The 12,212-nt window shown below is 42.0% G+C and overlaps 1 protein-coding gene across 5 annotated transcripts in view; it reads right to left on the bottom strand.

The window, feature by feature from the left end:
- The window catches only part of LOC134535950 (uncharacterized), a 326,840-nt gene that overhangs the window by 49,331 nt on the left and 265,297 nt on the right, over positions 1-12,212 (bottom strand). Inside the window, exon 1 of one of the 5 annotated variants that reach the window (XM_063375373.1) lies at positions 1,406-1,717. The exons of 1 other annotated variant lie outside the window; for it this stretch is intronic. In XM_063375373.1, the coding sequence (XP_063231443.1) occupies positions 1,406-1,534 (129 nt within the window). In that variant the 5' untranslated portion in view covers positions 1,535-1,717. Of the gene's footprint in view, positions 1-1,069; positions 1,098-1,167; positions 1,264-1,405; positions 1,718-12,212 lie in introns of those variants that run through there. 3 more of the 5 variants (XM_063375374.1, XM_063375377.1, XM_063375375.1) reach the window with 3 other exon arrangements.

The following is a 12,212-nucleotide window of genomic DNA, read 5'->3' as shown; positions in this document are numbered from 1 at the left end:
GACATAATATTGTTATGGTATCGGATTGTAAACGACTCCAGACTTAAAAGCCACTTGCTCCTGAGAATAAAAGCAAATTATTAGTTTACAGGGAAGCTCTGATTTAACTTTAACCATACGTACATGCTAATGAAAGATTATCATTTACCTTCTACTTAAAAAAAAAGTGTTAACTACTCAATCCTGATCAAGTCGCGTGGGCAGTTAGTATCAAATAACTTAATAAATTAAGCATCCTAGAGCCCAATTAACGTTAAACATATTGTACGCGTCGAAACACAAACTGCAACTTTATATCACTACCCAAGTAGGTACTAGAAGAGAAGAAAGCACAAAAATTAAGGTAAAATATTTTCCACACTTTTAAAGTTAGAAACATAGCATTTGGGTTCAAGCCCTTGATTGACTACCGATTGAAAATGCAATGCTGTCAGTAGTTAAGCTAACAAGTAGTGTGTTACATTATTTTATTTTAACTTGTCAAAAAAAATTCTAACCATTAGACAAAAACTGTTAATTATTATTATCAAATATATAAATTATATCTCAACATTCGCTAAACTAATACATGTAGTTTCAATGGTTTAAAAGCATGCACTACTAATATAAAAATATAATTTAAAAATATGCTTGTGGTTAGACACCTGATCGAAAAAAGAAAGCGCAGTCGGAAAAAACACTGTGAGCCATGTAGCTCCAAAAAGTCATTAATGTAAAAAAAAAATCACTGACAAAAAATAACGTATCTTAAGAAACGAAAATATAAATACGCAAATGTCTCTTCAAATAATAAAAAAAAATGTTTAAACTTAAAAGAGGGAGGTTTCATTAAATTTCATTGCTGGCAAACACTCAGCTAACTCCAACCTTCACTTATCCTTGAGTGTAGTGTAATGCCTGTTCTGCAATGGCACGGAAACGTAAAACCAATCACATAAACGGAGACATCTCCATTCACTATCGCGTCTGCTGCTTCCACAATGTACGGATGATGGTAACCAATGGGATTACATTTCAAAGTTACGAAATATTAATTTAAATTAAAATATATATTATGCTTAAAGATTACCATATATAATAAATATAAACCACAAAGTAAAAATAGAACACTAGACATGCTTTCACTTGAAACAATTTTTAACGTATTTAGAACATAAACATGGCTACCACCGCAAACAAATACTTCGCTACTATTGGTCGCACGGAGCAACATTGACGGAAGAGCTCAGCTAGTTAATCCGTAATGGTCCGTCGCCGCCTGCGTGCTATTGTTGAGAGACTGTTCCGTTAGATCCTGCTCGGTTTACGTGTCATTGTGGAATGGAACTTGAACATGCGATAAGGATAAAACGTGGCCAGTATGGTTTAATGATACATTTTACGGGCTGAGTAACTACCAGCTTACCTTCATGTTTGCCGGCAGACCGATCAACATGGCAATGCTCTGGAGTTCTTTGTAGGTGAGTTGCGTCAGAGGTCTGTCCATTATACTGTCGGACGTTACCGTGGACTCGTTCACGAACGCATCGGCCATCTTCCCGTCGCTTCACACATACACACACACACGCGAACTAGTTAAGTGACGCCTCTCTTCCAGCGTTCTGCCGAGTCAACAGACTACTGGTTTCTAAAACCACGTAACGAGCGAGCCTCCGCGGACATCCAGCACCGTTTGATGCGTACGGAACGACGCGCGCGCGAGACAGTCGAACGCTCCCGACCGGGAGGACAGCTGACTGCCGCCACCGGTCCACAGCAGACAAAGGAACGGTAGTTCCGCCAGTGTCGCCAACCGTCCTCGCCCTGCGCGCAAAGAAGTTTGAAAAAAAAAAAAAGATTCTTGCTAGATCCGGAAGATGACAAGTCTTAATAAACAGATACTAATTTAATTTTTCATATGGATCATTTGCCGTCGTTAAGGTCCCCGCCTAGTCGAGGGCGTATCTGTGGTGGCCAAAAAGGAAGGGAGGTTCTCAAGTGCTACGCTCGCTGGTGTTTCTAGAGCGGAATCACCTTTAAGCGCAAGCCTCTTGGACCTGCGCGCAGTCGCGAATTGGGCAACTATGAAATTCGAGCGGTGACCGTAACATTACACGGCGAAAAATGAAAATAAACTTGTACAGAAAGCCCCATTGATTGCTCTCAAGAATCTGTACCGGATGTTTCAGGCCTAATATATATATATATATATATATATATATATATATATATATATATATATATATATATATATATATATATTAAAAACACACGTGTTTCAGCAATTTTCACTTTCATGAAAATACACTTTAAAATCCGAAATATGGAGACTGAACTCGTATGGGTAGTTCGGTTTCCGTATTTAGTTTTTTAATCTGAATTTTTATAAAGGTGAAAATGGCCGAAACGCGGGTTCGTCAGGATAATTTTGGGCATAAAATACCCGGTAATGATTCTAGAAAGTCCCCAAGGGCCTTGCATTACACCTTTATTTTCTTTTCTCCGTCATCTGATGTAATGGATAGCGCTCGGAATTCATAGCTGTCCTATGCACGACGAGAAGACTGCGCGCCAGTCCACAGCCTTGCGCTTAGAGGCGACACTGCGCTAGAAACACCAGGGGGTGTCGCACTTATCGTCCTGGCTTACTACCACTTATACACCCCTGACTACGTGTGGCCCTTAAGTCAAGGATCACACACTGAGAGATTTTCAGATACATAACATAGTGTGTTTTGGCAGAATTATTATAGTTACAGTAATTCCAATAAATGATCTTAATACTAAAACTTTAATGACTTCACAGGAGAAACTATTCACAGAACCTAGTCACTATTAACTTCAGGCATCCCATTAAATGATATGCCATGCTTTAACGAAGTTAATTTTTTGAATATCAGACGAAAGAAAATTGCTATTACCAAAAAATGATTGAACCCCAGTGAGCGTGGTTCGATTCCTAACTCTCCATCTTAAAGATGAGGAGGGGGTGGGGGAAGTTGTGTCCTAAATAAATTTATTTTTAATTTTGTGTTTTAGCACATGATTTTAATCAAATAAATAATATATGTTTCGTTAAATGTTTCCAACAGAATTTAGGAGTTCAATTATTTATTTAATTTTTGAGACTTCGAAACAAATTAAAATTTCAGTCCTTACATGAATCGAGAGCTTGAAATCGTGTGATATACAATTTTTAATCAACCGTTAGAATGTACCTTAGTAGTATACGAATGTATGTCCGGCGCCAGGATGCAGGATGTGGATTGTGATTGTCTGTCCGCCATCTTGGATTGTGACGTCACGGCGGCCATCTTTGACGAGTGTAACGGGACACAGCGTAACGGGACACAGCGTAACGGGACATAAGGTAACGGGACAAGTAGATCACGGCGGCCATTTTGGATCCGCCATCTTGGATGACGTCTTTTTTTCTCGAACTTTCCGCCATTTTGTTTTCCGCCATTTTGAATTATGACGTCACCGTTGCATTTTCTGTTACGCCCGCCATCTTTAACTTTTTTATTTACTATCCGATTTTATGAAAATTTTTTTAAAATTTATAAAAAAATTAAATTAATAAAATGTTATCAAAAATATTTAAAAAACAAACATTTACGACACGGAGCTCGGAGTCCTCGGTTCGAACCCGATGAGGTCAAAAAAAATAATTAAAAATGGCGACAGGCTCCTTCCTCATTGGTGGCTGCAGGCAGACTGACCCCCACCACTTTTTACCATGCTTATATATCATCAGGTAGTATGATGTTATGTCCGCCATCTTGAAAATCCGTAATTTTTTTGTTAGAAAATCGGGAAAAAATTAAAAAAAAATCGAATTAAATAATAAAAAATCTTTAAAACCACCATTGCTCTTTTCGTTACGGCAGCCATCTTGAAAATCCGTAATTTTTATGTTACAAAATCGGGAAAAAATTTAAAATTCATTAAAAAAATAACTTATTAAGGAAATTAATGATTCCTGACCTTGGTTCGATCCCTGGCCGATACAAAACAACTTTAATTTAAAAAATACCACAAAAGTAACAGGATTGAGAAAATAAAAAAACACCGCAAGTACTTTTAAAAACTTTTATTACATAAATTCAATACACTACTACAAGTACAAAAAATAATACACAGACAAAGAACTAAAGTCTTGTGGATTTCTCGATGTCTGCATCTGCCACCCACGAATTAAAGCGAGGTGGAAAGCCCCACCACTTGACGTAGGACAGTCCGTTTCTTCGTTTTATAATCTTCTCCACCAAGTACATATCAGGATACATCGTAGGCTGAATCTCTTCGGCATAGAAGCCGCCACGGATAGGTTTGTGGTCCAAATCTTCGAGGTAGTAGGTCCTAGGCTCTGATTCACGAACATGTGTCACACGGAAAAGTTCGGGACTCCAGTTCGCAGTGAAACCTTTCTCGAAGATACCTTTCTGCTTGGAGATTCGCACAATGTCACCGACGTTAGCTTTACGCTTTCGTGGATCTTTCTTCTTCGTGTTGGAAAACACTGTTCGAATCAGGCGATTTTCCCTTACGTCCTTTGGCTTCATTTTCGTGGTAGAATGCGCCATGGAATTATACTCGTTTATTAGTTTCGGCAAGATATCAAGCCACTTGTAATTTCCGTTATCCGTGAACTGCCGCCACATCTTGGAACGCAAAGTTCTGTTAAACCTTTCGACAACGGAGGCTTTGACGTTACTAAATGTAGAGTAGTGTTTGATGCCATGCTTCTTCATCAAAGCCTTGAAGGTTGCATTGTAGAATTCTTTCCCGAGGTCCGTTTGCAGGTGCGACGGTACACGTCCATCACGCAAAATATTGTTCATGACCTTGGCTACTTCAGTTGCAGTCTTTGATTTGACAGGTCTAGCCCAAGCGAACTTGCTATAAACATCGATGACTGTCAACATGTACTTGAAACCTTTATTCAATCGGGAATACGGTATCATCTCAACAAGGTCTGCCTGGAATAAATCATCAATTCCGCGAACTATGACTTTGCGACGAAGGTATTTCCGTCTAGCAGGAGCATGAAGTTCGTGAGCGATTCCGGTTCGACTCATTGTATGTAGCCGGCTTCCCTCAGTTCTTCAAGTATGGAGACTATTTCGTTGATGTGCGAATAGTTTCCTACACTAAGCGAAGCATGTAGAATTCTAAGGCGATCAACTAATTCATTGGGGTCGTCCCAATATACATAGTCAAATATCTGATCACTTTCTAGCTTATTTAAACCTTCACCATGTATTGTTAGTTCACTGAAGAGATTAGCGAGAATGTAGATTTTTTCATGATCTACGTCTTTATATTCACCACTATCTGGATCGTTATCGCGAAAATGTGCATTGGTTAGCTCTAGCAGTTTTTTGTACTCTTGTAAGTCTTTGTGAGAATATCCTTTAGGCTCCCTGCGAAACAGCAATTCGTACAGACCCAGAGTCCCACGCGTTTTAAACTCTTCTACGCGCACGATATTTCCTGGTAGAAAGTCTATTTCTTTAGCACCAAGGAACCACTTATTATGTTTTCTGTACACTCCGTAGGTCGTGTCATTATTCCGACTCGTAAACGATATCAGGTATGGTCGGACCATTGCATTCACTTGATGTCCCTTTTTCGGTATTTTTTTCTTGTGCATGGTCTCTGTACTTGTTAAGTTTTCTTCTTCTCGATCTGGTTCATACTTTCTCTTCTTTTCAGTTGGCATTTCATCTTCAACTTCTGTCTTCACAATGATAGCTGGTTCTTCCTTGGTTTTAAGTTCGTCGAGGCGACTAGTGATTGGTTTAAATATCTCCTCATTTTCCATCTCACGTGCAAGTCTGGTTCGTCTAGCAAGTAGATATTTTTCACGAACAGACTGTATAGCTCGATGAAGGTCACTGGCCAGGTCCGACATTGTACTGGCTGAAAACATACTGCAAGTCCTCCTTTTATACTTTATTATTCATTCGCAGAAACTTCTTTCTTGTGTGTGGCAAAATCTGAATTAGTTGTCAAGTGCGATAGTGATGCTTTCATACTACTTTGTAAAGTCCTCAATTCGTCACGTCTTTGTGCATTTGATACTTCAATCATGTCACGAATTCGAGAATCCGAGGCTTCCACACGCTTTCCACACGCTGGTCGATGGCAACGAGATACTCTATTATTTCGTTTTTCACACTTTCTACTTTTTGAGCCAGTAGTATAATGTATTTGCGGATATCAGAGTCGTGGCATACAGTATGTCTGCTGCTGCGTCCGAATTTGGAAATGCTATGACTCATGTTTGACGATAAACTGATCGAAACCTCGTCTGTACCTGCCCTTATATAGAGGCCAGTCCTTTACGATGACTATGAATCCGTGTTCGTCTTTCCAACACAAGGAGCACATGTCTTTAAATTCCTGAAACGACATGTCGGTGTTTACGTGGTCGTCGTAGGCGTGACGTAAATTAAGTTCGTCCATGCGAAAAAGCACTATAACATTCGCATTATCTCGTAGGAGATGTTTGGGTATTCTACTGTACGTCTGACACAGGTATATGCAGTCTACCTTGGCGTGTCTGCCCATGGAAAAATACTCTTGTATAATACCCTGCTTCTCGCACATTACATCGTCGAACACAAACACGGAATTAGGCGTTGCTTCGTCGGTAGACACCACATCGGTATTAACGCTAAACGGAAAATACTCCAGACCATCCACCGAGCGTAGAACAGTGGCCAAGCGCTGGTACTTTGGCTGTTGCATCGACTTGGAATACAAGTAAACGTTCTCGAACCGAATACCGTTTGGCTCCTTCAGTAAACTCAGCAGAACGCACGTTTTGCCACAGTTTGACGGTCCTGCTATGATGCAACGTACGGTGGACGGTAATAATACACCATGTCGTGATTCGCGACCGCTAGTTTCATCGTCTTGCGTAATGCGCACGGGCAAACACACTTCTTGCTTGACTACCTGCATTGTACTAAATAAATTGTATAAAATCAAACACATTTATACTTTCTGGTCAGTTGCGCGTAATGACTCGAAGAGGTAAGAACAAAAAACACAGCGGTGCAGGACTCGTAAACTCGCTGATAAACAATCTACCATTCGAGCTACACATTCCCGGCTACAGATTTTGCGGCCCCGGCACTAAACTAGCGAAAAGGTTAGCTCGAGGTGACGTGGGCATTAATTCTCTCGACGAAAAGTGCAAGCAGCACGATATTGCGTATTCCCTCAGCAAGGATCTGGAATCCAGGCACCGGGCCGACGAGACATTGGCACAAGAAGCTGAAGATATTAGTAAATCATCGCACGCGGGACTAGGAGAAAAAATCGCGGCGTGGGGCGTATCTAAAATCATGAAGGCAAAGACCAAATTAGGAATGGGTGCTCGTCGAACCAGCTCCATCAAGTCAAAGACTAACTCACGCAAGACCAAACGCAAGACTGGAGCAGTCATACAAAGAGCCAAGCAAAAATTACAGACTCTCGACAAGAAGATTATAGGAGGCTTTCTTCCTTTGCTTTTGCCTGCATTGGGTGCTCTCGGCGGTTTCATCGGTGCAACGAGCGGTATAGTGCGGGCAGTCAACACTTCGAAGAATAAGCGAAAGCAGTTGGAGGAAGCACGTAGACATAATGCAAGCATGGAAGCAATTGCCATGGGTAAAAAAAACGGCGCAGGACTGTACCTACGTCCTCACAAATCAGGCCGAGGCATGAAAAAGAAACAAAAATCCTAAGTTCTTTGCCGAAACGACCGCTCACCAACGTAGATTTAATAAAGTACGCACGCAAATTGAAAATACCAAATTTCCGCGGCGTGTTTATGCGAGACACTTTGCCCAGCAAACCAAAAACCAACGAACGCGCCATAATTAATTTAGACACGTTGGCAGGTCGCGGCACGCACTGGGTGGCGTACATAAAGTCTGGAAAAAAAGCTACTTACTACGACAGTTTCGGTAATTTGAGACCTCCGCCTGAACTTAGGCGGTACCTGGGTCGGACCAATACATTGTTCTACAATTACGAAACGGAACAGAAGCCTAATCAAACAAACTGCGGACACTTGTGTCTTCGCTTTTTAACAAACAAAAATTAGCTGACAAAAACAATTACTATTTAAAGGTTGTGCAGTGATGATAATTTATTAGTCATGTCGATAACACTTACCTTGACAGGTCACGCATCTGAGCTGCGAGCGGTTCATTTCCCGCCTCTGGATTTAGACGGAGAATGGTGTATCGTACTCGTAGATTTTCAAACGTATAATGCCATACCGAATATCGACGAAGAAAACTGCAAGATTTGCTTCCTGAAAAGCGATGGGACCGCTCATGAAATACAGTTACCTGTTGGATCTTACGAAATTGACGACATTGCAAATTACATCAGGGATATGTTACCACAGGATGTAGACTTTCAACTGCGTGGAAATCCAAACACTCAAAAAAGCATTCTAACATGCAGTGAAATTGTCGACTTTACGAAACCTGGGACCATAGGTTCGATGTTAGGATTCGAATCAAAGGTGTATGATGCAGGAAGAACGTACGAATCTACGCGCGCAGTAAACATTTTGCCTGTGAATGTCATAAGAATAAACTGTAATTTGGCAAGTGGAACGTATCTCAACGGAAGACTAAGCAACATGCTGCACGAATTTTCGCCGATGGTCCCGCCAGGATATAAACTGGTCGAAGTACCGCAAAGTATCATTTACGTTCCAGTCGTCGTGAAGTGCGCACACGAAGTCGTCGTCAGAATCGTTGACCAGCGAGGACGATTGGTGAATTTTCAAGACGAAGAAATTACATTACGTCTGCACTTGAAGCGATGGGCATAAAGTTCGTAACACCGAACAGTTATAAAAGAAGTCGTATTGCCGTGAATAAGAACAGTTCTCTACCAGACATCGGTGCATTAACATCTGACAACATAAAGTATCTTCTCAGTATTGGACAAGTGCCGAATAAATATGGAATACGAAATCCTCAACGTGGAAGATCCGGTCATTTTTTATGACAGCATTACGAAAATGGAATTGCACGAGTACCAGCCTTTCCTGCTCGGACCGTACGCACTTCCATCGGAAGTACGCATTGCTGTACAGCACCAAGATATTTGTACTTTACCTTCACAGTCATTTCTACGTATAAGAGGCACGCTGACAAAAGCGGATGGTACGCATCCGACATCAACGTCAATATCCTGCAATGGTATTCTTCACCTCATCGAGCGCATTACATATGTACTCAATGGCGTCGAAGTAGACCAGACGAGAGATGTAGGCATATCATCTGCTATGAAAAATTACCTTTCGCTCACGCCAAATGAACTGACTGCTGCAAAGATGGCCGGTTGGGCTCTCGAGGATGAATATAAGCTTCCGGTTTATGCCGAAGGGAAGTTCGAAGTTTGTGTTCCTCTGTCCATGCTTCTTGGATTCGCTGAGGACTACAAGCATATAATCATTAATTCTAAACAAGAGCTCGTACTGCTTCTAGCCAACACGCACATTAATGCAATTGTCGTCGCTGCAGAAAACCCTCAAGATGTCTCGCTAACACTACAGTCTATCGAGTGGATGCTGCCCCACATCCAAGTGAGCACCGTTGAACGAGTCAAGATGTTGAAGAACATAGAAAATGGCAAGAACTTCGATGTGCCATTCCGATCCTGGAGCCTGGAAACTTATCCTGGCTTGCCTCATAGTCAGCGTATCAATTGGATAGTAAAGTCCAGCTTCGCTACGGAAAAACCAAGATACATCATTGTCGGGCTTCAGACCGGAAGACAGCTCAGTGCAGGAGTAAGTCGCTCCGTATTCGATAACTGTCAAATACGTAATGTAAAAATATTTTTAAACAGCGAAAGCTATCCGTATGTTGACATGAACATGGACTTTGAAAGTGGAAGATTTCTTCTAGCATATCAAATGTACGCCAAGTTTCAGCAAGCTTACTATGGGCGGAGACAGTCACCGATACTGAGTCCCGACACTTTCAAGAACAAGGCTCCGTTAATGGTGTTTGACGTTTCCAAACAGGATGATCGTATAAATTCAAACATCATCGACTGTAGGATCGAGATAGCCACTAGCGGAAATATTCCGCCAAACACCTATGCTTTTTGTCTGATACTTCACGATCGGTTTGCATCGTACAATTGTCGAGACAAACTTGTGAAAATTCTGACTTAAATACTGTTTCGTTTGCGATAATAATTCAGTTACGATCGAGCATTGCTAGCGACAAGATGTACTGCAACCTGCAAGGTTTCCAGAGCCAAAACGGCTTTGTTCTCAAGGAAATTGCCGTCACTCAAGACGGGCGGACTCGAACCCGCAGCTTCCGACATCCGTATCCGTGGAAACTACTAGACGAAAAAAGTAAACGGTCGAACGAATGGCTATGCAAATACTATCACGGACTAGAGTGGGACGAAGGAAAAATCCCATACCACCAAGTGAAAAACACACTTCAAGATTTACTAGTTCAAAACGAAATAATCTATGTTGCCGGACCTGAACAGAAGAAATGGCTGAGCAAGTTGTGTGACGACGGAGCAGCTGAAATTGTAGATATACAGACCGACTATGGCTGTCCTTCCCTGCGCAAACTTGGTGCAATATACGACGTGCAGCCACGTGACAAGTTTGAACGTGTCTGTGCCTGTACAATCTCGCAGTTAATGCAGAAATGGCACGCACAGTGTTAGTAGGAGCCTGCATATATAAATGACGTACCTACGTACGTGCCTTCAGTTGACGTTCGACCTGCAAGAAGATGTTTACGTTTCATCCTGCTAACGTGTACGTGAGCGCAAGACCTAGCTTCAGCAGTGTTGAGTACAGCTACTGGGATTCCGGGTATCTACGTACATATACAGAAACCTGTGATGGAGACGCTCAGCATTGGCGGTTTTCGCAGTTTCCTGTGTCCTACGAACCGACTCAGCAGCTATTAAATTGTTGCGAACCTGGAAACTGTGCCGTCTATCACATGAGACCGCACACAATCCTTCCTGCTAGCATCGCTGAGGTAGTTGCCTCGTCTGCATGTGCAACACCAAACATGGACGTGTTGCAACCTGTTGCGACCTGTGATGCTTCTACGCAGATGTCCAAACGGTGTGCGTCTCGTCGTCGAAGTTCAGGCAGTGAATCTGTCCCAACTAGCACTGAGCCTAAGCCCAGGCGTAGACGTGGTCACAGACGTCATCGACCATGTCTCGCTCGAGATGACGACATCGCAGAAGATGACCAGCCGGAAACCTGTGTTCCTGATCCCGTGACCTGCGAACCAGTTGGAACCGGAGTCGAAGAGGCAGTTCGTGCGGCATTTAAGACTTTGCTTGCGAAAATGCTTAATTCCTTAACCTAACATGCATTTGTGTAATTTTTATAAATAAATGTGTAAAACCTGAACTTGTGTTTGTTTTTTATTTCTACAATTTTTAGGTACCTAATAAAAATTAATTTTAAATACAGACAATATTTTGACTAATGTAGTATTCCAGTATACCGCGGGTATATAAGCGAAGTTCAGACGAGTGGACCCTCAGTCTACCTCTGGTCTCGGTGCAGTACGGACCTGCTCTCTTCAGTAAGTTTCACGAGATTTAGTTACTGCTCCAATGTCGAGCGGGATAGACTGTTTACCGTCAGCAGCAGGGACCTCGATGGCAGCAACGATGATGGAGTCGGAGATTCCGATACCGGATGCAGAGGAAACCACGGCAGCGGAGAGCTCAGTGGCTGCGGTGTCGACAGTCGCGGAGATCCCGATACCGACTGCAGAGGAGACTTCAATTAATGAAGAGCGTACTTCGCATCAGTGCAAATACTGTGGCGCATCATTTACTAGCACTTCAAGCGCTCGCAGACATGAAAGAAGCAGTTGTCCGAATAATTTACTGAAACGAATACAATTTCAGTGCAATAAGTGTAATAAACTAATTTCATGCCTCGACAGCTTACATCGTCATTATATAAAATGCTCCGAGACAGTTAAGTGCAAGTATAATGAACATGGTTATTCTTTTGACTCGTGTGTTGTACCAGCAAATGAGAATATATAAGTGGGACCCTGGTGATATGAACTTCAGTCCGTCTCTGGCTGCGGTGATGAACGGATCGGATAGACATTTAAAGTCATGTAAAAGGCTTTGTCCGTACAATAAGAAGACTGTTTGAATCGAGGAATCCACAAGACTTTAGTACTTTGTCT

This window comes from Bacillus rossius, chromosome 10, assembly GCF_032445375.1.
Source record: "Bacillus rossius redtenbacheri isolate Brsri chromosome 10, Brsri_v3, whole genome shotgun sequence".
Taxonomy (NCBI): domain Eukaryota; kingdom Metazoa; phylum Arthropoda; class Insecta; order Phasmatodea; family Bacillidae; genus Bacillus; species Bacillus rossius.
Note: the sequence above shows the minus strand (reverse complement) of the source record. Positions and strands in the feature narration are given on the sequence as shown.